At 43.2% G+C, this 25,391-nt stretch overlaps 1 protein-coding gene across 17 annotated transcripts in view; it reads left to right on the forward strand.

Annotated features, from left to right (window-relative positions):
• The window catches only part of DAB1 (DAB adaptor protein 1), a 1,249,170-nt gene that overhangs the window by 1,204,447 nt on the left and 19,332 nt on the right, over window positions 1-25,391 (forward strand). For 9 of the 17 annotated variants that reach the window (XM_055349811.2, XM_055349812.2, XM_063698322.1 and 6 more), the window contains 5 exons: window positions 5,841-5,891; window positions 5,981-6,028; window positions 13,362-13,424; window positions 15,762-15,870; window positions 23,968-24,516. In XM_055349811.2, the coding sequence (XP_055205786.2) occupies window positions 5,841-5,891; window positions 5,981-6,028; window positions 13,362-13,424; window positions 15,762-15,870; window positions 23,968-24,516 (820 nt within the window). The remainder of the gene's footprint in view (window positions 1-5,840; window positions 5,892-5,980; window positions 6,029-13,361; window positions 13,425-15,761; window positions 15,871-23,967; window positions 24,517-25,391) is intronic. The other 8 variants (XM_063698323.1, XM_063698327.1, XM_063698335.1 and 5 more) reach the window with 2 other exon arrangements.

Here is a 25,391-nt window from a genome sequence, read left to right on the forward strand (position 1 = left end):
ACCTACCAAGCAAATAATTCCATGACTATTTTTCCTCCTGCCCTCCCTTCCTTCCTTCCCTTTCTGTAATTTTCAAAAGGGAAATGACGCCTGTTGAAATTTTACTCTGCCAGTTGCTGTGCTATTTTCCTATACATCAGTCTTCTCACTGCTTCCTCTCTGCAAGCCCACATTGTAAGCATTGTTATCCCTCTTTTGCAGTGGGGGAAACTGAGGCTTAAATGATAAACTTTATTCACGGAAATGCCAGTGATGGAGCAGCAGTTTGAACTGAAAACTACTGTTCCCCACATCTCTCTTTTCATTCCCTCACTCTGCCTCTCCTGAAACCATCACATTTCTCACTTTAAAAGTACTCAGTGTTTTCACTTGCAAGCAAATTAGTTTTCTTGACATTAGATGAAAGTTGAGAAGGCCAAGAATCCAGAGGCAGAGGCTTTAGCCACAGCTATGCCCTGTCATTTGCGTTAGCCCGTTGAGGTCAGCTTAGCACCCTGAACTTTGTCCACTGGGTTCTGCCTTTCTTGCAATGTCTTAATAAGGTGCCAGCAAAATCCTTGCACCAACATTCCCCATGCCGAACTTCCCCTTGCATATTAAGAAAGAACATTTCAAGAATCAGCTTAATTTGTAAGAATCTGCATGTAAATATTTTGTTGTCCAAGGATTTGTGGATGTATTACACATGTGAGCACTTCAAGGGAAGATGTAACTTTTATTGTAAGATTGAAGCATTTCCCTTTATCCTCCAACCTTCTGTACAACCTTTGGGATCCTCCTGAATTGGAAGCTGGAAGAAGGAGGACTATTAGCTGCTAAAGCGAGGCCCAAATTGGAGTAATTAGAGGCAACGTCTCAATCATTATAAAGACAAAACCTCAAAGAAGCACCAATTTCTCTATTAGATCAAGGTATTGAGTCCGGCAAGACCACCGATCCCCAAATCTCAGTAGGCCTGGCACATTTTGGCATTAAATGGGATTCCATTTTGTTTCAGTTCTAATGAAGCTTCATGGATTTCCATTTGAAACATGAATCTTAACTTTCTTCTAAAAAACTCCACAAATATCTGGCTTTCACTTAGCTCCGGCAATGAAAAAAAACCTCTTATAGCTAGAAGAAGTCTGCCGCTTTTGCAAACTGAGTTTGATTTCATGGTACTGTCTAGACACAGCAAAGAAATCAATTCTCCCATAGACATCTTCCAGTCAATGCAAATATAGGATATTCTTTAAAAGAATAGAAGAGAATATATAAGGAAGGACTACGTCTAGTATTTAGGAAGCACCCAGTTAACTGGAAGTTTATTTTTTAATATATTTTATCTAGAGTCATGCTGTCCAATACTGTAGCCACTAGCCACATGAAGCTATTAAATCAAAAATAATGAAAATGTAATAAAATTTAAAATTTAGTTCATCAGGCATGCTAGCCATATTTGAAGTGTGCATGTATCTACTGACTGCTGTATTGGACAGCACAGATAGAGAACTTTACATCATCCCAAAAAGTTCTATTGGACAGGGCTGGTCTAGAGATCATTTATTAAAATCAGGGTTTCTATTCCCCACCTCAAGCCACTTGCCCTTGTTCTTCAATTGCCAGACAGAGCTTTCCCATCTCTCTCTGCCAAGAAATGGGAAAGTGGCTGTTCACTCTTGGGTAAAGGTGATAAAGAGCATAAACTCCTAGATACCCCAGAAGGAATTAGTCTCCATTAGCATGTGTCTTCCTTGTTAAATCCTTCATTAGGGAAATGTAACATGCATTCAGATGCCTGGAATCAGTAGGTGTCCTTAATAGTACCCACCTTAGTGCAGTTACAAATCACTTAAGTTAATCCATTTCTCTTGAGCCTTCTAAATGGATAATTGAATTTTTGTTTTGTTTTGTGTTTTTTGTTTTTCAGCCTTGGTCTGAGCTCTGAGTTTAGATCTAGAAGCCTTGTGTGGTCCTTGTCCCACAACTGTCCACCCCAAGCTACAAAGATTATACAGCATAGCTCTGCTCTGACCTTATGAAAAGAAGGACCATGTGTTATTCATCTAGGTATCTCCAGTGCCCAGCCAGGACATGGCATGTGGAAAGCACCCAGTGAATGTTCATTGAAGAAACTAATTAATCAATTGCATAATCAATCAAGGCAGCTTCAGTTATCCTAGGAACCTTCTGCTAATTATTCCTACTGAGAGTTTATTCCCCAGCATGGTGATTTGCAAATCCGGCTGCACATTAGCATCGCCTGGGGAGCTTTTAAAACCTACTGATGCCAGGGCCCCACCCTAGACCAGTACAATCCAAATCTCTGATGATGTGGTTCTGGCATTAGTAGCTGCCCCAAAGGATTACACTGTGCAGTCAGGAGTGAGAACCACAGCAGGTTTCTGATTTGGAAGCCATAAAAAAGATTTTCTTCCTTTGTGAGATATTTTTTATCCCAAGTCCCTTATCCACTGTCATTTTTCCGGTAAGAATAACATGAATCTGGTCTTCCTCGTTGCCTTACTCAGTAATGGAATCATAGTGTCCCCACTGTTTTGAAAAGAGATTATAGGAAGATAAACTCCCTGTGGGAACTTTATTTCAATGTTTTAATGATGATTCAAGCTAGAACCATATTGAAACAACATGAGAGAATATCTTCTTTTATATTTCCTCACTGGAAGCTTAAGTTGCGAGTAAATTTGATGTCATGTTGAGTTTTTAAAAGAATACAAAACTGTGTACATGCTATGATAGTATGAAAATAAATCTGTAAGAAACAAAACAAAAAAGACTTTAATATAAATGAATTAAAACTCAAGTGATAATTGTGGGTAAAACAAGATTTAGCAATTTGGAGAGACTAGGGAGTAGACAGTTTTTGTCTATAAGAATCACCTGGGAAAAAGTGTATTTATTAGCTGGAAGCATCTCCCCACTGGCTGGAGGAAGTGCACTGGGTGTCTCCAAAGGTTGCCCCAAACATGTAGCCGTAAGAGAGCAGCTCTGAGAAATGACTGAGCCAGAGTTAGAACAGTAAGGTAGACACAAGGTAAAAAAAGATACGGATGGGATGAATATGATCAGGCAAGACTGTAGCCAAGAGCAGGGCAAAAGAGAGAAGATGGAGTCAAGAATGGATTGAAGGGTTCAGGAGTAAGGATGGGAGGTCTAGGAAGTGTTGGGCTCTTGAGTGGAGGTGGTTTCTAAAGAGAGGCCATTGGAAAGATTTTCATTTCTTTTTCCTCTATTTCCAAATATTATGTAATAATAATTTCCTAACATTAAAAAATATGTGCATTGGGGCTGGGCTTGGTGGCTGAGGAAGGCTGAGGTCAGGAGTTCGAGACCAGCCTGGCCAAACTGGCAAAAACACGTCTCTACCAAAAATACAAAAATTAGCCAGGCATGGTGGTATGCACCTATAATTCCAGCTACTCGGGAGGCTGAGGCAGGAGAATCACTGAAGCCTGGGAGGCAACGGTTGCAGTGAGCCAACATTGCACCACTGCACTCCAACCTGTGACAGAGTGAGACCCTGTCTCAAAAAAAAAAAAAAAAAAAAAAAGTGCATGTGCATTACTGAAATGAGCCAAAAATAGGAGAAGATAATAATAGCTACTATTCCTTGGGCATCTACTATGTGCTAAACACCAAACAAGACTTTGCACACACATCTCAATTAAACTGCTCAATAAACTTGCCATGATGTCATTACCCACTCCACTTTAAAGATGAGAAAACTGAGGTTAATCGACTTGTCAAGGGTTACATGGCCAGCACATCCATGGCCTGACGTGGCCAGGACCCGGTCCATATCTGTGTGATTCCAAAAAAATGCATTTGTTCATCTGCTCAGACCAAGCTTCAACTGAATTCAAAGAAATCGCCTCATCACACCTCAGCTCCACACCTCACCAAAGGCCACCTCTCCTTTCCCAGGAAGGTGACAACACGCTCATGCTGACACTGGTTATCCTCCCACATTTTCATTATATGGGACATGGTGGGGGGTTTTATGAGCCTCTACCACAGGCTGTTTTTCAAATTTATTTAATTCATCCATCATGCTCCGAAGCCATTTGCTTTTTTATATTGGACAGATGTAATGAGATTTGGGACACTAAAAAATGTTTTTATTAAAAGTTATGACCCAGAGCTAGTTGGTAGGGGCTCTGCCATAAATTGCTAGGAGTGTGTGAATTTATAAAGGATGTAGCGACATAACCTTAACCTCTTAGGCCACACCATAGATGATAGGATCACTTAGACTAATATTGTCTCACCACCTCTCCCCACCTCTGGCCAAATAATAATAATAATAATAATAATAATAATAATATTGTCTATGGTTATTTGATGTGGTGGCTTTTCCTCTCATTGAAGCCACAGTTAAGTCATGTCGAACCATGGGCTGGTGGAAACAGGTGGTTGGTGGTTGACCTGAAGGCTCTGCCTTAGTGGGCCTGGGCACGTTGATTCTTCCACTCTCCTCTGCTCTGCACTTTGTAACTGGGGCTGAGGGAAGTAACAGTCACATGTCCTATAGACAGGGTGAAAGCAAATTCTGACAAAGCACAGTACTACAAGGCTATGGGTGATAGTTTTCCCACTCCTCCATTGCCAAAAGCTCTCCTCAAAACTATTCATGTGTAATAACTCCATTTTAATGTCCATATTAGCAGATTTATATTAATGTTTTACTATTTGGAAATCATCCAAAGAATAATTAGCTTATACATATAGACTAGAACATGGCCATTAAGATATACATGTATGTGATATATTGTACATACCTATAATGTGTAATATAAACAATAAAATACAAAGTTAACAAAGCAATTAAATGTTGCCCACTGCCAGCTACTTCTCGAACGTGCATTCATTTCTGTATTTTTGAGGACTGCTATGTGCCAGACCCTCTACCAGCTGCAGGGGGAGACCCTCTACCAGCTGCTTGAGGAAGTTCATGGTGTAATAGACATAGATACATAGATAATGTACTGAGGACACTCAGGAGGATTTCAGTTCAAAAGACAGAGAAACTCTTCATGGAGGAAGTGGCTTTGGGGATGGGTTTGAAGAATATGGGGAGCACTGAGCTTGCAGAGATGAGGGGAGGAGCGTTTCTTTTTTTTCTTTTTTTTTTTTTTTTGAAATGGAGTCTGCTCTGTCACCCAGGCTGGAGTGCAGTGGCATGATCTCGGCTCACTGCAACCTCCGCCTCCTGGATTCAAGGGATTCTCCTGCCTCAGCTTCCCGAGTAGCTGGGATTACAGGTGCCTGCCATCACGCCTGGCTAATTTTTTGTATTTTTAGTTGACATGGGGTTTCACTATGTTGGCCAGGCTGGTCTCGATCTCCTGACCTCGTGATCCGCCTCCTCGGCCTCCCAAAGTGCTGGGATTACAGGCGTGAGCCACCGCGCCCGGCCGAGGGGAAGAGCATTTCAGGCAGAGAAGACAACATGTATAAAAACACATGGAAACCAGCTGTAAAGTTTGGCTAAAGCACAAGATGACATTCTGTTCTTTTAAAAGAAAAATCTCGGGTGTAAACAGCATGCTCTTATCCATGGCCACTGCTGATGTCTGTAACTGCGGGGCAATGTCTCTAATTGCAGGAAGATGGACTTTAAACTTACAAATTTACCATTGCTGTATTTCCTAATCAGACCCATGTTTTATCATCTGCTTATGCTAGAAACATATTCCAAGATTTTCAGACATTGGAAACAGCTCCCGCCTACTGAGACCACGGAAGTGTGAACCGTAGATACTGTCATCATTAAACTCATAAATCCATGTCATTTGTGTGTCATTCACTTCATCCTCATTCATCATCCCTTCCACTTTCAGAATGGCTATTCGTTTGAGCATTTTGAAGAACGGTTTGCTGCAGCCACCCCGGTAAGAATTACAGCCCTCTCTGGTTAACTGTTTCATGTCATTATCTCATCATTCATTTCATGCTCATCAGTCATGCCTTGTGGTTACAGAACAGAAACCTGCCCACGGACTTTGATGAGATTTTTGAGGCAACGAAGGTAAGGCCTTGAGGTTTGTGTTAAATGAGGTTGTTCTGCTCATACTCATGCATTCCATATTCTCTTCATCCAGCTTGCATGAATGGCAGATTTCCTGCCCTGCTCTGCTCTAGTAGGTACCTATTCAAATGTCCCCAGGAAGATGATTGGTGGGCCCTGCCATGAGGTCAGATAGTGAGAGTGTATGTACACGTGTGTGTGTGTGTGTATGTGTAAACAAAAGTGTATGTTGGAGAGGAGATAGCACCCCTTCTTTTCATCCAGCAATATTTTTCAAACTTCTAACATGTCCCAGGCATCCTAATAGATGCTAGAGATGGAGGAAAGGGGCTTTCCTAAAGAAGCTCACAGTGTAACATAGTCCAACATTGCCTGGGATAAGATATGACAGTAGAGCCTCACCTAGCTTAGTGTAGTATATGTAGTATAACATGATATAGTAGGAATTCAGATACATGAACAGGACGTGCCAAGTTCACCACTGGGAATAAAAAACAGGCAAGGTTGCTATTCAGTCAGTATAACCTGTTATAAATATATTGGTTGCAGTCAACATCTGTTCAAATTGATTGATACAGAAGCCAATGAATATTACCACTCCTAAATACAGTATTGGGAAACCTCTAGGACAAAAATCTTCAACCTTGGCATCAAATTAGAATCATTAGGAGAGCTTTCCAAGTTCCAGTGACTAGGTTTTACCTCAAACCAATTAATTCTGAATCTTTACGGGTGGGAACCAGGCATCAATAATTTTTCCGCAGATGATCTCAATGTGCATCCAAGGTTGAGAACCACTGATCTGGGAGTATCATGGGCAATGGAATAGGGTACAAATTGACTTAGGAAGCCACTTCATAGGAAGCAAAACAGAAAGCCTTCTAATTAGCGTCCTGAAGGATGTGTGGGAGAAGGAATGAGTGTTCTAGGTGGGAGGAGGAGTACATGTCAGACCCTGAGATGGCCTCTTCTTTCATAACCCCCGTGCTTCTCTCCTCCATTGATTGTGTCTCTGGGTCTGTGTTTCCATAAAACAGCCAGCTTATGACAATAGGAACAGGAATGTGCCTTACCTACCTCTGTAGCCCTTGCTCTTGGTAGCTGATGCAAGGTAGGAACTCCCATGTCTGCCCACTGAAGGGTCACAGAACTCCTGATGCCAAAACATAGGGAATGGGTCTGTGAGAAGGTGTTTTCGGGGTCAGCCATGACATCTCAGCCTCCATCAATGGTGCCTTCAGAATTTCTCTTTGGGAAAGGCCTAGGGGTCTAGTTGCAGTGATCTAGTTGGAAGGACCAGTATACTAATCTTGAACTAGATATTACTGAAAAACCATCACTTGTTCATATCAAAGAATGACTGGGGAGAGAACAGGCCTGATGGAGATACTGGGGGACTGCCTCCCTAAACATCGAAGCTACTTTTCCTTCAGTGTCCTGTGCACCTTCCAATATCACTCTTCTTACCCCTGGAAAATGCCCAGGGGGCTAAAAAAGGGGCAAAACTGCCATCTCCAGCTACATCTCTCTTTACCAGGAGACATTTGAAATGCCAGTAATGGAAGGGCCTTACTCTCTGGCAAATAGACATCTCAAGCTGACATTCCAAATGACCTCAAATGGATGTGCATCATGGCAGACCTCCTAGCAACCCAGATTTCTGGTTAGAGAATGTTGTAGACCTGGACTTCCACTATTTAGCAAGGCTAACTAAGGTTTGGTAAAGTGATGGATCGATGAACAAGATGCTGGTGGGTGTGTGGGTCAAGTCCATCCCAGCTGCTTTTAGCTGACTGATCAGAGGCGAGTCACTTAACCTCAGCCTCAGCTAGTTCATCTGTGAAACATAGATAGTGACAGTGGTGCCTATGCTGTTGACTTTACGGGGCTCAGTGAGTATCAAACATGATGATAATGTATTTGAAACTGTATTGCAAACTATAAAGTGTTTTGCAAATGTGAATTGTTAGTTTTATTCTCTTGAGGCTTTTAAAATGATTCATTAGAGCAGTATTATCAGATGGAACATGGTTTATTAGCTTACAAATAAAAGGACTGGGGTTAACATGGGGAGGAGGTCTGTGAAAATAGATACTATTTCAGATTCTCGATCACATATGGTTATTAGGATTATTTTTAATTTTATGGCCCAAGAATCCCCTTTTTCTATAAAATTTAATTAACTCAAGGTTCTATTTAAACAGCAAACCAATGGAATGAAATAACAATCTATGTTTTATGCCTCTGCATGTTTTTCTCGTTTAATCCTTGAGTGAAAATCATCTGGCAAAAGGAAAGTCTATATCTCAAGTATGAAGGTTATTTTAAAAGTTGTGCTTAAGGAGAAAATTAGCCAATAAATTATATTTATGATGTTAGTAAAAGTATGCCATGAGTTCAACACATTTGAAATGTAAATTGTGTGACTTAATTAATAACTTCATTTTAATATTTTCCTAACACTGAAAATAGTTGTGGCCCATTTTAAAAGCATAGAGTTGCAGTCTCAAAGAAGCCCAGAAGCTTCATTTGAATTGATTAAATAAACTTATTCCTTTTATGAATTTGGAAGAGGGTCTGAAAGACTAGCATAGCTTCACCAAATAATATAAAATATTGCTAACATGCTAGAGAAGGATTACCAAAGAAGAACATTTCAAGTCCAGCAAGATTTGGGAGAGCACCTGTGTGCTGTCCACCTCATTCCCATCAGCTGCTGGGCTGTTACTGTATGAAAGAGAAACAAGATAGCCAGGAATTGATGGAAAAGGCTGGGAAAGGTATGAAATTCCCACCACAACCTTGCCCCTGTCCACCACACTGGCCTCCTCTCTCCCACCTTCATGTTGGTAACAGTGAACTGCTTCCATTACCACCTACCTACTCTGTTCTGGGCCTCTGGCCATTTTAAGCAGTTTCCTCTGCCTGGATGGTCTCCTCTTTTTGGTCACATGGGTCCTCTCCTTCAGGATTCAGCTCCTGGCTATTTCTTTTAGAAAACCTTCTTAAACTTTGCCAAAAGCTGGTTGGGCCTCTGTATTAGTCTGTTTTCATACTGCTGATAAAAGCATACCCAAGACTGGAAAGAAAAAGAAGTTTAATTGTATTCACAGTTCCACTTGTCTGGGGAGAGGCAGAAGGCAAAGGGCGCTTCTCGCATGGCAGCAGCAAGAGAAAATGAGGAAGATGCAAAAGCAGAAACCACTGATAAACCCATCAGATCTCATAAGACTTATTCACTATCATGAGAATACATGGGAAAGGCCAGCCCCCATGATTGAATTAACTCCCCCTGGGTCCCTCCCACAACAAATGGGAATTCTGGGAGATACAATTCAAGTTGAGATTTGGGTGGGGACACAGCCAAACCATATCATTCTGCCCCTGGCCCCTCCAAATCTCATGTCCTCACATTTCAAAACCAATCATGCCTTCCCAACAGTCCCCCAAAGTCTTAACTCATTTCAGCATTAACCCAAAAGTCCACAGTCCAAAGTCTCATCTGAGACAAGACAAGTCCCTTCTGCCTATGATCTGTAAAATCAAAAGCAAGCTAGTTACTTCCAAGATACAATGGAGGTACAGGTATTGAGTAATTACAGCCATTCCAAATGGGAGAAATTGGCCAAAACAAAAGGGTTACAGGGCCCATGCAAGTCTGAAATCCAGCAGAGCAGTCAAATTTTAAATCTCCAAAATGATCTTGTTTGACACCAGGTCTCACATCCAGGTCACGCTGATGCAAGAGGTAGGTTCCCATGGTCTTGGGCAGCCCTGCCCCTGTGGCTTTGCAGGGTACAGCCTCCCTCCCGGCTGCTTTCATGGGCAGGTATGGAGTGTCTGAGGCTTTCTAGGCTCATGGTACAAGCTATCAGTGGATCTACCATTCCTGGGTCTAGAGGACAGTGGCCCTATTCTCACAGCTCCACTAAGCAGAGCTCCAGTAGGACTCTGTATGGAGGCTCTGACCACACATTTCCCTTCCACACTGCCCTAGCAGGGGTTTTCCTGAGGGCCCTGCCCCTGCAGCAAACTTCTGCCTGGGCATCCAGGCATTTCCATACATCATCTTAAATCTAGGTGGAAGTTCCCAAACTTCAATTCTTGACTTCTGTGCACCCGTAGACTCAATACCACATGGAAGTTGCCAAGACTTGGGGCTTCTACCCTCAGAAGCCACAGCCTGAGCTGTACATTGGTCCCTTTCAGCCACAGCTAGAGTGGCTGGGACACAGGGCACCAAGTCCCTAGACTGTACACAGCACAGGGACCCTGGGCCCAGCCCACAAAACCACTTTTTCCTCCTGGGCCTCCAGGCCTGTGATGGGAAGGGCTGCCATGAAGGTCTCTGACATGGCATGGAGACATTTTCCCCATGATTGTGGGAATAAACATTAGGCTCCTTGCTACTTATGCAAATTTCTGCAGCTGGCTTGAATTTCTCCCCAGAATTTTTTTTTTTTCTATCACATAGTCAGGCTGCAAATTTTTCAAACTTTTATGCTCTGCTTCCCTTAGAAAACTGAATGCCTTTAACAGCACCCAAGTTACCTATTGAATGCTTTGCTGCTTGGAAATTTCTTCTGCCAGATACCCTAAATTATCTCTCTCAAGTTCAAAGTTCCACAAGTCTCTAGGACAGGGGCAAAATGTCACTGGTCTCTTTGCTAAAACATAGCAAGAGTCATCTTTGCTCCAGTTCCCAACCAGTTCCTCATCTCTATCTGAGACCACCTCAGCCTGAATTTTATTGTCCTTATCACTATCAGCATTTTGGGCAAAGGCATTCAACAAGTCTCTAGGAAGTTCCAAACTTTCTCACATTTTCCTCTCTTCTTCTGAGCCCTTCATACTGTTCCAATCTCTGCCTGTTACCCAGTTCCAAAGTTGCTTCCACATTTTTGGGTATCTTTTCAGCAACACCTCACTCTACTGGTAACAATTTTACTGTATTAGTCCATTTTCATGCTGCTGATAAAGACATGCCCAAGACTGGGAAGAAAAAGAGGTTTAATTGGACTCACAATTCCACATGGCTGGGGAGGCCTCAATATCGTGGCGGAAGGCAAAAGGCACATCTTCCATGGCAGCAGCAAGGGAAAGTGAGGAAGAAGCAAAATTGGAAACCCCTGATAAACCCATCAGATCTTGTGAGACTTATTCACTATCATGAGAACAGAATGGGAAAGACCAGCCCCCATGATTCAATTACCTCCCTGTGTGTCCCTCCCACAACATGTGGGAATTCTGGGAGATACAATGCAAGTTGAGATTTGGGTGGGGACACAGCCAAACCAGATCAATTTCCTTCTAGGTACTCCCACAGCATCCTGTAGAGACCCCTGTTGCTATTTCTGCTGCATTACCTGAGATTATTTGCATCTACAGATTGGATATCCTCCCCACCAGTCTGTAAACTCTCTGCAGGCTGAGAGTTGGCATTTCTCATTTTTATATTCCCAGCACATAGCACAGTGCCCAGCATCTAGCAGTTGTTGAACATTTATAAAAAATTACTGTGCAGTTGGAAAGAAAATCAGTCCTTATAGGGCCCTACTGTGTGCCAGGCACTGTTATTCAATCTGAAAGCTGAAAGGGAAGGAAGAGCTGCAAGTAAGTTAAGAAAGCCAAGCTTGTCTCCTTTCAGCAAAAAGAGACTTTTGTGCTCTTTCAACCAGTCTTAACCAAACATCAAAGAAAGTTCTCCTATTAATATTGTCAATACATCTGCAAAGGAGATCTTATCATCTCCATTGCCCAGAGGAAGGAACTGTAATTCTGAGGAGTTGCAGATATTGAAAGTGGTAGAATCCAAATATACCCCCTTTTGGGGGGTAGCTACTATCTGGGCCCAGTGGTCCAGGCAGTAAAGGAATTTATGAAGACATTTGTGGGTAAAGAAAGGTAGACTTACTAGAGAAAGTATGAAAATACATTGCAAGATTGCAGTGGGCAGCACAGCAGAGAAGGGGCTGTCGGCAAAGAGGCAGGGGCTGGATGGAAGTTTTATAGGGTTGTGCTGGAGGGGCTACCTGCAAATGAGGTGGTTGTGCCCTTGGGTTGTTTGTGATTAACCATCCCTCATTCCTTGTTCTTCCCCATCTGGGGCCCTCCCTGACCTGGGGCTCCTTTCTCTTGTGGTTTATCTTACCAGTACTCCACACCCCCAGGCATGGAGTGTGGGACCTTTTCCAGAGCCCAAAGCTTACTCACTTGCCAGTAGGAAAGAACATTCCCTTCTTTGGATGAACCTAGAGATCCAGCCATGACCTGGTTAGAGCAGTTTGAGTGCAGGAGTCCTGTGTGGCAGGGCAGTCGGACTCTTCACATCCCTTCTACTAAGTGGTATGTCTAAGTTCCCCCAGTTTGAAGCTATCACTCAAGATCTGAAGATAAGGGAAAAGTGGTTTTTCCTCAGTGGACAGGTTTGTACAAAGCATGTGATTACATACTTGTCATAATTAAGTCACGCCATAGACTCCCTACAGTCTGTGAATCTGGCAGTTTATGCAGATTAATTTCTAAGTGTATCTTAAAGGGTTTCTTTAGCTGCTGTGGCTGACCTTGCTCAGACACTCCCATATGATGGATGGGGAGAGAGATGATGCAGTGTCTGCAGTGATGGAGTTCCTAGGAGTGATTAATGGTGTATACACTGGGTTGTTTTTGATGCCTTTCCTGGTATTAAATGAAATGTTTTCTTTTCCTCCAACCACATTTTTTTATCCTAAAGATGGACTCTTTCAGAGAGTGCTGTTTGACTGCATTCTCTGTATTCAGAAAATTTTAATCGTGGCCTGGATGACCTTGATGCCACATCCCTGAGACTTAGTTTATTTATTTGTAAAAATGGGGATGATGATTCCTACCTCTCAGGGTGAATGCTATTGGGAGCCCTTACTGACGTGACCATGAAGTCATGTCCATACTTGCACATGGAAGGCAAGTTGTATGTGTGGATACACTCATGAGAGAAAAACCAATGATGGGATTGCCTCCCTGCCTTTATCTCCTAAAAAAGAGAGACATTGCTGGCATTTGATGGTAAATAAGTGTAAAGTAATGTTATTACTGCTTATGGGAAGTGATTAATGGGCAGTCTTGACCAAGCCTAGATAAATAGCCAGATGCAAGGAAGCAAGAATTGATTCTGGCTGCATTCAAGATGTTGCCTTTGGGATCCTGAGGTATAGTAATGACCCATCAGGATTACGGTTTATCTAGAAATGATGAAAAACAGAAATGTGTATCCCCATACCATACTGTGTGTAAAGCAGGGCTCAGCAGCACCAGCTTTCTTTGTAGTCACATGATTACCTTTTTGTCTTTACAGGCTGTGACCCAATTAGAACTTTTTGGGGACATGTCCACACCCCCTGATATAACCTCTCCCCCCGTAAGTATGCATTGCTCTCTGAACCCTGCACCCCTTTCCTTTCTTTCCACATCCCCTCAGTGGCCAGAATATGGGCTTTGAGTGAAAGAGGGCTGCTGGTGGATTTCAGTGTTGACTCTTTCAAGCTGTGTGACTTGGACAAACTAACTGGTCATTCTGATCCTTAATTTGCTTGGCTATTTATAAAGGGGAAGTATGATATATGCCTCTGTTTTGAAAAATAAACGAGACCATGCATTTAGCAATGACAGGACTTGCCTGGGTGCTTGCTGTTCTGCTGTGGTCTGAGAAGAAAGGCCCGAAGGAGATGTGCTTCCTGACTACAAGGGGCACATTGTCTGGTTGGGATTGTAGGCAGGAAACTCGGGATAGCACATATGATGAGGCATTTGTCAGCACCTGCCCCAAGCCCAGTACAGCGTAGGTGGTCAGCCCAGTAAAGGAAGGATCTTCTCCCCACACCCTGCTCTGCCCATCCTTCTCTCCTTTCCCTCTTTCTTTCCTCTCTCCCTCCTTTTTGTTTCTTCCCTCCCTTCCAGCCTGCCCTTCAGCTTTGCAGACCATGACCTGGGCCTCACTGAGCTTCTCAAGAAGCTCTGGATTCCCAGCCACAGCTTCAGCCAGTGTACCTCAGTCAATGCTTACAAAAGGACAGAGATTGCAGGGAGAACCTAATTTGAAAACAAAAAGAAGAAAACAGAATTAACACCAAAGCAAAATAGAATCCCAGTGCTGGATGCATTCAAAAGCACCTCTGCCACCACTGCAAAGAAAAGAGCCGAGATGGCCCCTCCAGCCCCTCCCCTGCCCATTCCCTGAGGAGGGCAGAGAGCAGTCAGCCGCAGCTGCACCAGCTGAAGCTGCCGGGAGGGGACAGCTCCTCTGGGCACTGCGCAGTTGTGCAAACCGAGGGATGGTGCTATGGTTCATTGGCAAGATGCGCCTCACAGAGAAAAGGCTGTAACCTCACCACTGAGGACAGATGGCACAAGACACTGCTGCCCACTGCTGCCACCAGGGAATCTAGGCACAGCTGCCCTGCTGCCAACACCTGATGTCCAAGGCAGCCTTGAGGGAGGGGACCGCAGCCTCTGTCCCCAAAGAAGCTGGATGGCTCTAGCGATTGTCATTCTCCCCTTAATCCTGGGCTAAAAGCTTCTGCCTGGGAACTTGAAGTTGCAGAACGGCAGGGCTGTGCAGCTAGAAAGGGTTGAAGAGATCTTCTAACCTTATCCCCTTCATTTTACAGATGAGCAAACTGAGTCCCAGAGAGGACGTGACTCACCCAAGGTCACAAAGGGGGAAAAAAAAGAACAGCGCTGACTGTGTTTAAAAGTGCTTAACACAGCAGCTCATGGCTGTGTTTCTGGCCCTGAACCCAAGCGCAGTCCAAATGGGTATTTAATAATCCTCAGAACAATGCCATTCGTCCTGCAAGCTGCTAGTCTAAAAATGGCCTTGTCTAATTGCCATGATTTCAGGATTAATTGCTTGCCCCAGCCTATTCCAAGGGGAAAAAAAAGGATATTACAGCATCGAACAGATTTATACTCTGTAGGCAAAAGCCTGCTATAAATGGGTGTGGACATATACAAAATTATGAGTACTGATGTTTTCATTTCTGTATCCCCCATCTTGCCCACCAGTCCATGCAGCAGACCTTTTTGGAATTCCAGCACCGACTAGGCCCTGTAGAATTTGCAGTGGTGCAAGCATTGTTTCTTGTTGTCTTCTTGAAAATATTTACTTCTTTTTGCAAATGAAGATTCAGGCAAAATCTGGGGTGGGGATGGGGGGTGTGGGGGGGGCACCAAGATACAAGGGTTTGTGCACCACTTGCTAAATTTTGTGTGTTGATTTAGTCAACAACTGCTCATTGACCGTGTATTAAATTGCAACCCCCGAGCTGGGCACACAGTAGGTCTTGAGTGGGTGTATTTCAGTTTGAATTGGCCACCTCTAAAGGGTGAATGCCAAATATTATGGAAAATTTGATACCTGAAAACACCCCTTAGGGAGTAGGGGCTCAAACTAAATCATTAGGATACTGGCCATTATTTGCCAAGCACCTACTACATGCCTATGCACAGTGCTAAAAATTTAAGTAATGTAAAATAATTTAATTACATAATCTCACTTAATCCTCACAGTAGCTCTGGAGGTGTCATTTCCCATATAGATAAAGTGTATGTAACCAGCACATGGGCTGCACACCCCATAAGTGGCTTGAACTGTGGACCCTTTCCCCTGCGCCTTAATTCCTGCATCTGCTACCTCCCAGCCTTGATGACTGCTAAGCCAGGTCTCATGTGTCCTCTGCCTCTTTCTGTCTGGCAGACTCCTGCAACTCCAGGTGATGCCTTTATCCCATCTTCATCTCAGACCCTTCCAGCGAGTGCAGATGTGTTTAGTTCTGTACCTTTTGGCACTGCTGCTGTACCCTCAGGTAAGCCCTCTTCCACCAGCTTCCCTTCCTTTGGCCTTCACTCATTAAGAGAGAGAAAGAGTTTACAGAGCCTGCCACCGAATGATGATAAAACACCGCTGTTCTCTCCTGTGACTCTTCAGGTGACATTGAGAAGCTATTTAGAGGAGGAGGTGGTGTTGGGGTCCAGAGCTCTGGGGTGTTACTGGCCTGGAATTCACTGATGTCTTTCACCCAGAGAGCTCAAGATTCTATGTTACTCAGGTGTGCAGCTTTTGGGAGCATGGCATACGCACAGCTGTGCAATTAGCCCAGGTGCATTTCCACTCTTCCACCTCTGCCAGGAGAGAAAGCAATAAGCAGGGGAGGACATGGAGTCAGCTTTCTATAGACTTCTTGAGACCTGATGGATAGAAGGGATCTGCCTTACTTGGTGCTGACTCAAGGAAGGGGAAGGTCCCCAGACAAAGTGGGGAGCACCCTATGGGACAAGAGCAAACTGCTGAGTTGTGAGAATAATGAGACTCCTGGTGAGTTAGAAAGTATGTGTTCTGTTGTTCAAATAGTGTTTAAATGTATTTGCTACTTTTACAACAAGGTAAAAAAATATATAGTGGCAGTATTGCAGGTGAGTTACAAATGGATGGAGCCCAGCAATCTTACCTTGTTTCCATGGCATGAGGCGTTCCATGTGGCCAGGCCACTGTACTTGCAAATAGCCAAAGGTAGTTTAGTTCTGTTTTTCATATACATGGGAGCCTTAAAGGGTTTTGTGGTTTTCTTTAACTACGTATTTGAAATCTGTGGCTTTATCTTTCTTGCCTTTATTCTTATAAATGGCAAATAGAGTTGTTTGAATATTTTAGAATACCAATCTTCTTGCATTTTTTTCTATAATTACTTTTAATTACATACTGTTAGAAGCAAATTCTTGCCACCAAATATAAACTGTGCTTTTATTCAAAGTAAATTAAAAATGCATACCCTGTTCTAAAATAGTTACGGTTATTACTCATGAGCTAATGGATCATTATGAACTTTTAGAAGCAATAGAGGTTGGTAACCCTTGGATCTAACTTACAGTTTAGACTGCAGATTGCCTAGAAATGTATTCAATTGTGAAGTTTCCCAATCTAATCTTTAAAAAGGGATAGTGATGATGACTAGTTTTCCTTACCTAAAATAGATATTAAAATATCCATGGGACTACTATAATAGCACATGCCATTTTAAATAAGAGTAAGAGTTTTCCATCAGAAATGCACCACCCTTCTATGCTTGAGTCTTGTGTTCAGAGTGCCCATGCTTTGTCCTCATTGTTTTATCTGTAAAGGGTATGCTGGGACAGACGATGGCCCCAAACTTACAAATTTGCAGGCATGTTCATTTCAAAAATGCTCACCAGGTGCCCTCTATGTGCCAGGTCCTGTGTAGGTGCTTGGGATGTGCTAGTCCACACAACAGACAGAGAGCCTACCTTTTACTGAGAAGACAGGAAATAACATAAAAATAAGTAATTTGCATAATATATTTAAAAATGAGAAGTGATAGGGACAAAAGAAAATGCAGACCAGAGCATGGGGGCTTTTGAGTGCAGGCAGAGGGCAGGTGTAAGTGGAGCCCCTGTAGTCACGAGGGGCTCTTGCCTAGGTGATGTGTGACAGGACTAGCAGGGACAGGAAAGTCTCAAGTAGGCATCAGAGTTCAGGGTACTCCAGGCAGAGGAATGACTTGGTCCCCCAAGTCTCCATTCCCTTCTCTATAATTGAGAAGATGGGACTAGATGCAATTTTATATCTCTTCCAGCCCTAACATTTGGTTAAAAACACGCTGAGGACCTGCCTGGGTGTATTAGTCCATTCTCACGCTGCTGATAAAGACATACCTGACACTGGGTAATTTACAAAGGAAGGAGTTTTTATGGACTCACCGTTCCACATGACTGGGTAGGCCTCACAATCATGGTGGAAGAAAAAGGAGGAGCAAAGGAATGTCTTACATGGTGGCAGACAAGAGGGCTTGTGTTCAGGGGAACTCCCCTTTATGAAACCATCAGATCTCATGAGACTTATTCACTACCATGAGAACGGTGTGGGGAAAACCACCCCCATGATTCATTTATCTCCACATGGGGATTATTACAATTCAAGGTGAGATTTGGGTGGGGACACAGCCAAACCATATCACCGGGTCAGTCACAGCACTGCTCTGGGCCCTCTTTCAAACCCTGTACCAGATTAGGGACTTGGAAGACCTGGGTTTTAGTCTTGCTGCTTAACCAGCCACATTGGAAGCTATGGACAAGCCACTTCCACATATCCAGATTTCCTTTCTTTAGCTGCTAAAATTTTGATAGATTACCTCCAAGATTTCAACTTTTAGAACATGAGTCTAAAATTAATTTCAATTAGCATGTTTTTGCTTTCTGACTCTAGTTAATATGACAAAACTGGCTTCAGTTGGTGTTAAACTGTGTGCCCTATTTCTCCCTTAACTGGCCATAAAAATTTCTGCAGCTATTGAATCCCGATCTCCTTGTGACTAATTGTCCAGCCAGTGATAAGGAGACAGGGAAGTGAACTGGAGTATGTGATACAACAGATGGACTGGCTCCTGGGGGCTTTTGAATGTAATGGGCCAGGTTTGGATCCTGATTCAGCCATTTATTTCTAAGCTTTAGACTCCTGGGCAAATTACTTGACCTGTCAGAGTCAGAGTTTCTTCATCTTTATAACTGAGTGTAAAATAATACTTACTTTGCAACAATATCATGAGAATTAAATGAATCACTACATTAACTGCAGCTGTAGAAGTTGTATCACTACACACTGAAAAATGCTGGCACATCATCAATATTTAGTGTAGAATATGCTGTATTATTATGATTATTCTGATTTCTACAGTAGATGAATATATGTCCTGTTCTACCTATATTTTTTCCTTTACCTGGAAATTAGTGCCTGTAATAAAGTTTAGGTCTTCAGCCCCTTGACTGCTCATAGCAGACAGCAGGAGAATGGGTGGCCTGGAGAATGTACTATGTATGAACACAAGCTCTGCCACTAGCCAGCTGCACCATACTCAGATAAATATCTTCTGAGCCTCAGGGAACTTACCCCATTTTAATGGGGGTGATCATAATTCTACCTCATAGAGTTTTTCTAAGGATTGCATGAGTAAATGCAGGTTGTAAAATATGTACAACAGTTCCTGGCAGTGCTTCCATCAGTAAGCACTCAACAGATGTTTGCTACATGGTTCTTCAGGAGCCTTGGATCTGCTATTCATACAGTGTGTAGCTGCATCAAATCTTTCCCTCATAGAGTTGCAATTTCTCCTATACAAATTAAAGAGATAGCAATCACACCCCAGAGGCTTGTGGAAAGGATCAACTTCACAAAAATGTAAGCTCCACAGGGTAAGAATTTTTTTTTTTTTTCGGTAACTGTTTTGTTCTTTGTTTTGTCTCCACACACTAAAGCAGTGATTAGCACCTAGTGGAGGTATTTTTGAATGAATGAATCCATCAAATGAGATAATGTAGATAAGAGATATCATACAAGTTCTGTATAAATGTTGGAGGAGTTCCTTCGTTTTTAGTGCTTTTCTTATATTTCAGTCTTCCTTCTTTTCTTTTTTCAAATAATGGGGGTATCCCCAGGTGTCAGCATCTGGCTATAAATCACAATTTTCAACACTTTTTAAAAACCTAACTGTAAGGCAGCAAGGCAGGTGTTCCCTTTCACTCCACAGCAAGGAGATTTATGATTGCTCTGAACTTCATGGCATAAACAGATGCTCCTTAGTACCTCCCTCCACTATTGGACATTAATAGTAAACAGTTAACAAGCTGTTAAGTGGCTGCAGTGGCAGCCACCAAGTGGCTCCCTGTGTCCAGTGCCACCACTGTCCTGCTGCTGATGTGTCCCTTCGCTCATGCACAAGACCATGTGGCCAGACAGTCTTAACTCACAGGCCGAGGAGAGCCAGGCTGCAGGGACCCCCTAGGAAAAGTGAGTGGGACCTGCAGGCTCCTAAACATGATACCCAATTACCCTGTGCTGCCTTTTTTCTTTTGAATATTGTACTTTGGTCTGGAGCAGATGGCATGAAGCCAGAGAGACATGCTAATAGCTTTCTCCAGAAAAGTGTGCACAGCCCATCTGTTAGCTCCTTGTGGAAAAAAAATAAAAGATGGGAGGGGAAAAAAAAGCTACCACCAACAGTAGAATCATCAGAGATCACAGCACTTATGCATTGTGGGTTTAATTGGACACCAGGAAAAATGCAGTGAATGTATTGACTAGGACTCATTTACCTTTATGTAGGGCCTTTCTCCCGTCCCAAACCATGCTAGGCAGAGTGGAGAGAGAGAATAAAGAGTTCCTGCCAGCAGGTGGTTTCTAGTCTCGTCAGGGAAGATAGAACAACCAGGCAATTGCAAGGCAGTGTGACAAGTGTCATGATAGAGGTGAGCACAGGGGACTGTGGAAGCCCAGAGAAGGACCAGTGGTGCTGACAGGAGCAAGAAGCCATCCAGCAGAGGTGATAGTGAACTGAGTCTCCAAGAGCAAATCAGGGTTAGACAGCACAGAAGCAGGGGGATGGCTTTCCAGGCAGATGGGCCAGCAGAGACAAGAGACAGCAGGTTGGGTTTTGTTTGTTTGCAAATGCTGGAGGGTAAGGTGCAGTGAGGATATGGATTGAAGATAGTGATGAAGAGGTGGAAGGAGCTGACCCCCAAGGACGCATAGCCAAGCTAAGACATCTGAGCCTTATACTCAAGACAATGAAGTACCATATATGCATTTAAAAACAGTCCTTCATGGCAGCAAGGAGGGTGGAATAAAAGCAAAGCCAAAAATAGGCTGATGTCAAGAGAGTGAAAACATCCACTCATTCACCAAAATGGGCACCAGGTCTTGGGTGATTGAATCTGTGGGTAGTTCTCCACCTGCAGACCCAGCACCCCCTTCTTATTACAAATATTTGCAATACCTCCTTTCACACCTTGAAATGAATTTCATAGATAATGTAGTCTAGCTACACAATTTTTCAAAATGAGTATAATTCTCTAACTGTAGTATAAGGCAGAAAGAAAAGAAAGAGAACTTGTAATAAAAATATATGTATTTAAATAAGGAAATACTCAGGTGTGAGCACACTAGAAGACATAAGAGTCAGATGTATATACCTGTAAGTAGAATCACTACTGAAAGCCACAGCTGTAAGTCCAGGCTAATACAGAAGTGTCATGTGGCTACACCACCATGAGAAACGCTTCTGTCAGGGATGTCAGGGACTGCCATTTTCCAAAATAGTGAACACCTTTTGACAGTGTTCCAAACCAAAAATACAGTCTTCTCTCCTGTGCACAGTTGTTGAATTCCTGGAAAATTAAATGCATTAAAATCAAATGCAAAGATAACTGAATTTCCATGTAATTCAAAGTCGATTCTAGGTGCAAATGATCATAAACAGGATGTGGAATAATGCTTTGTCATACACATTGGTCTCAGACATAATAGGATGTCTACTGTTAATGCTTGGGCCTCCTAAATGCCAGTAGTGCCACCCCCTCCTCTTGTGACAACCAAAACACACCCCACAAATTTTCTAGCCACCCCTACGGGGCAGTAGCACTCCCACTGAGAACCACTGGGCCATATCAAAGTAAACCACAAAACAAGACGGAGTTGCCAGATTCTTCATCTGTTGGTAGATTTAAGCCACTACATTATTATGCCATGGGCGAGGCAAGCTAAGCAAGCTTCACGTTTGAAATTTCAGCTCCAGGGCCTCTTCACCCCTCTTGTTCCAGTGCAGTTGGACAAAGTGGTCTTACAAGATATTCTCCATTTTGTTTGTTGACATCATTGTTTTATTCCACAGAAGTGTTTAACACTGCGAGATTAATCAGCAAGAAGCCCAGGTGTCCTGTTGGTGCCTCTCTGGAGCCTCCTGTTAGGGAAGCACGGCATGAGAGGAAATGGGCACCTTGCAAGGAAAATGACCAGGCCTTGAATGTTGGCTCTAGCCTGTATCAGTCAGATGAAGGCGGGTATATCTGTGACTGGAGCATGGAGTGAGGCACCCTGCGTTCGATCTCTCTGGGCTCACAAGAGTCAGTGAGATGACTCATAATGTCATCAATGCTGTAACGCCCACCCATTGTCCCTTTGGAAGTTGCTAGGATACTCTGCATCCATTCCTCTTTTTTTCCTGGTCTCACTACACTGCATCGGTACATTCCTACTGACAGCCATGGAAAGGCTAGTTTTGAGAGGCCAGGCAAAGCTAGCTTCTCTGTTCTCTGCTCTGCCCAGCCTGAGAACTTGTCTCTCAGGCTCAACTGCACGTAGTGGTGGCTATTGTGCCCCCTGAGAAGGGTGGGGACCCCTGGAAGCACATGGGAGTTTCCTGCAGTCCTGCAGTATTCTAATACAATCAAATAGAAGGCAAGGAGGTCTATTAACTGCAAAGATCAGAAATTGGTCTTGGCCATCTGGGTGAGGCAGTGTGTGGCACAAAGGAAGGAACCCTGGCTTTGGGGGGACAGACAACCTCAGTTTGATCCTGCTCCTACCTCATGCAACCTGTATGACCCTGAGCAAGTTGCTTTTCCCTGAGCACCAATTTCTTCATCCCTAAAATAGAGATAATAATACCTACCCTGCCGGGATTTCGTGAAGACATAAAACACCTACTAGTGTACGTGGCCTGTTGTAGGCATTTAATAAGTGGAGCTTGTTGCTGTTACTATGTTACTATTATTATTATAACAAGTGTTGCTTGTGCTCCTGTTGAAATGTATATGTCTTACCTAAAAAGAATAATACAGTGAACAATTATCATGGTAATACGTGTGAGTACAGGATGTGGGGTTTTGCAGTGTGTAACCTGTACTGATGTATGAGGTGCCCCTGAGTGGACAATAACTTTCTTTTTTTTTTTTTTTGAGACAAGTGTCTCACTCTATTACCCAGGCTGGAGTGCAGTAGGGTGATCATAGCTCAGTGCTGCTTCAAACTCTTGGGCTCAAGTGATCCTCCCGCCTCAGCCTCCTGAGTGCCGAGACTATGGAACTCTGAGCATGTGCCACCATTCCTGACTAATTTTTTAAAATTTTTGGTAGAGAAGAGGTCTTGCTATGTTGCTAAAGCTGGTCTCAAACTCCAAGCCTCAAGCAATCCTCCTACCTGGACCTCCCAAAGTGCTAGGATTACAAGCATAAGCCACCACATCTGGCCCTATTTTTTTTATTCTCTAAAATTGGAATAAGAATAATAATACAGAAATCATGCATAATGCCTCTAGCTACAATTTATTACATGTCTTTTGTATATTAAGCAACATAATAAGTAACTTTCTAGCCTCTATCTAATCCAAACCATACTACTAACTAACATTTACTGAATGTTGATCCTGTGTCAGGTACAATACTCCACATATTAAATATGTACTATCAATTAATCTTCAAATCAACCCAGTGAGATAGAAGGTGTTTATACCCATTTTACAAATAAAGTCATGGAGCCCTAGACAGATTTAAGAACTGCTCCCCAAATTACATAGATAAGAAGTGGCCATTTGAATTTTAACCTAGGTCTCTAAAACTCCAACATTCAGATTCTTACTCACTTTGCACACTGCCTAAGGCCTGTGAAGGAAGGTATTACAACCTGGTTTTACCACAAAGAGTCAGATTCTTAGAGAGCTTATGCAATTGAGAGGGTCCTAAGTGCAGCAGGAAGAGGAGGCAAGGAGAAAACCCAGGATGGCCTGCCTTCCATCCTTCTGCCCTGTCCCTGAGACACACAGCTTCTGAGGCTATGAGACTTTAGAAACTTTTAGCAACTACAGAAATGTGATTACTAGCATTCTAGTTTTTGCTTACAGATCATCTCCTCAGAGAGGATTTCCCTGACCACTTCTCTAGGATATAGGCTCTATGACAGCAAGGACTTTTGTCTTGTTCATCTTGGCATCCCCAGTCCCTGGCACACAGTCTGGCACTTAGTTGGTGCTTGATACATTTCTGTCAATTACCTGAGTCCATGCATCCTTCTTTCCCAGGACACCAGGGAAACACCTGACTCTCCTTTTTCATTCTCCCAGGTTACGTTGCAATGGGCGCTGTCCTCCCGTCCTTCTGGGGTCAGCAGCCCCTCGTCCAACAGCAGATGGTCATGGGTGCCCAGCCACCAGTCGCTCAGGTGATGCCGGGGGCTCAGCCCATCGCATGGGGCCAGCCGGGTCTCTTTCCTGCCACTCAGCAGCCCTGGCCAACTGTGGCCGGGCAGTTTCCGCCAGCCGCCTTCATGCCCACACAAACTGTTATGCCTTTGCCAGCTGCCATGTTCCAAGGTCCCCTCACCCCCCTTGCCACCGTCCCAGGCACGAGTGACTCCACCAGGTCAAGTCCACAGACCGACAAGCCCAGGCAGAAAATGGGCAAAGAAACGTTTAAGGATTTCCAGATGGCCCAGCCTCCGCCCGTGCCCTCCCGCAAACCCGACCAGCCCTCCCTCACCTGTACCTCAGAGGCCTTCTCCAGTTACTTCAACAAAGTCGGGGTGGCACAGGATACAGACGACTGTGATGACTTTGACATCTCCCAGTTGAATTTGACCCCTGTGACTTCTACCACACCATCAACCAACTCACGTGAGTGCCCCACACTTAAGACATAAAACCCAATGAGAGCCGTAACTCATGTCTGGAGGCGGGGTTTCTGGGGTCAAATAACTCATCTCACTTGCATTAATCAGGCTTCTTTGTTTATATTATTATTATTACTACTACTACTACTATGAGCTACCAATTTAGATACCACTGATAACATACAAACCTTCTTCATATGTTCCATGTTTATTTTTAGACTTATAATAATGCTTAATGATAAATTTTGTTAGACCTGTTTGACAGATAATGAAAGTGAGGCTCAAAGATGAAGACAATAGACAAAGTGGTATTGAATTGAATGTAAGCCTGGTGTTTTTCCACCATGTTACTCTGCCTCTTAAGATTTTGTTAGTTTGCTCATTCATTCGTTCATTTATTTATGTATAGACAGCTTATGACACACAGATTTTGGCGTGGCTTATTGAAATAAAAATGAATGCAAACTTTAAAAATTTGGGGAACAAGTTTTAAACATTAGAATATAAAATAAGGATCAAGAGAAAACTTAGGGCAGAGATACGCAGCCATAAGGTCTTAAATAGCTTTTATAGTTGAAGCCTCATTTTGGGTTAAAGCTTCTGGTAGTTAAAGAGAACAAAAAGATAGTGCTGCAGAAAGTTCTGGACTGGGAACCTGGAGATCAGATTTATTACTGACCAGTTTTGTGCCTTTGGGCAAAGCACTTTATTTCTATGAGCCTCGGTTTCCTCATCTGTGTAAGCGATGGGTTATTAAAAGGATTCAATGGTATACGTGCTCAAACATTATAGAACTCCCAGAATTTGAAGTATCTTTTATCCTCATTATTAGCACATGTTAAGTGTTTTTTTGCAGTCCTGGACCAGGGTTCTGGTGTT

Source organism: Gorilla gorilla, chromosome 1 (genome assembly GCF_029281585.2).
Source record: "Gorilla gorilla gorilla isolate KB3781 chromosome 1, NHGRI_mGorGor1-v2.1_pri, whole genome shotgun sequence".
Lineage (NCBI taxonomy): Eukaryota > Metazoa > Chordata > Mammalia > Primates > Hominidae > Gorilla > Gorilla gorilla.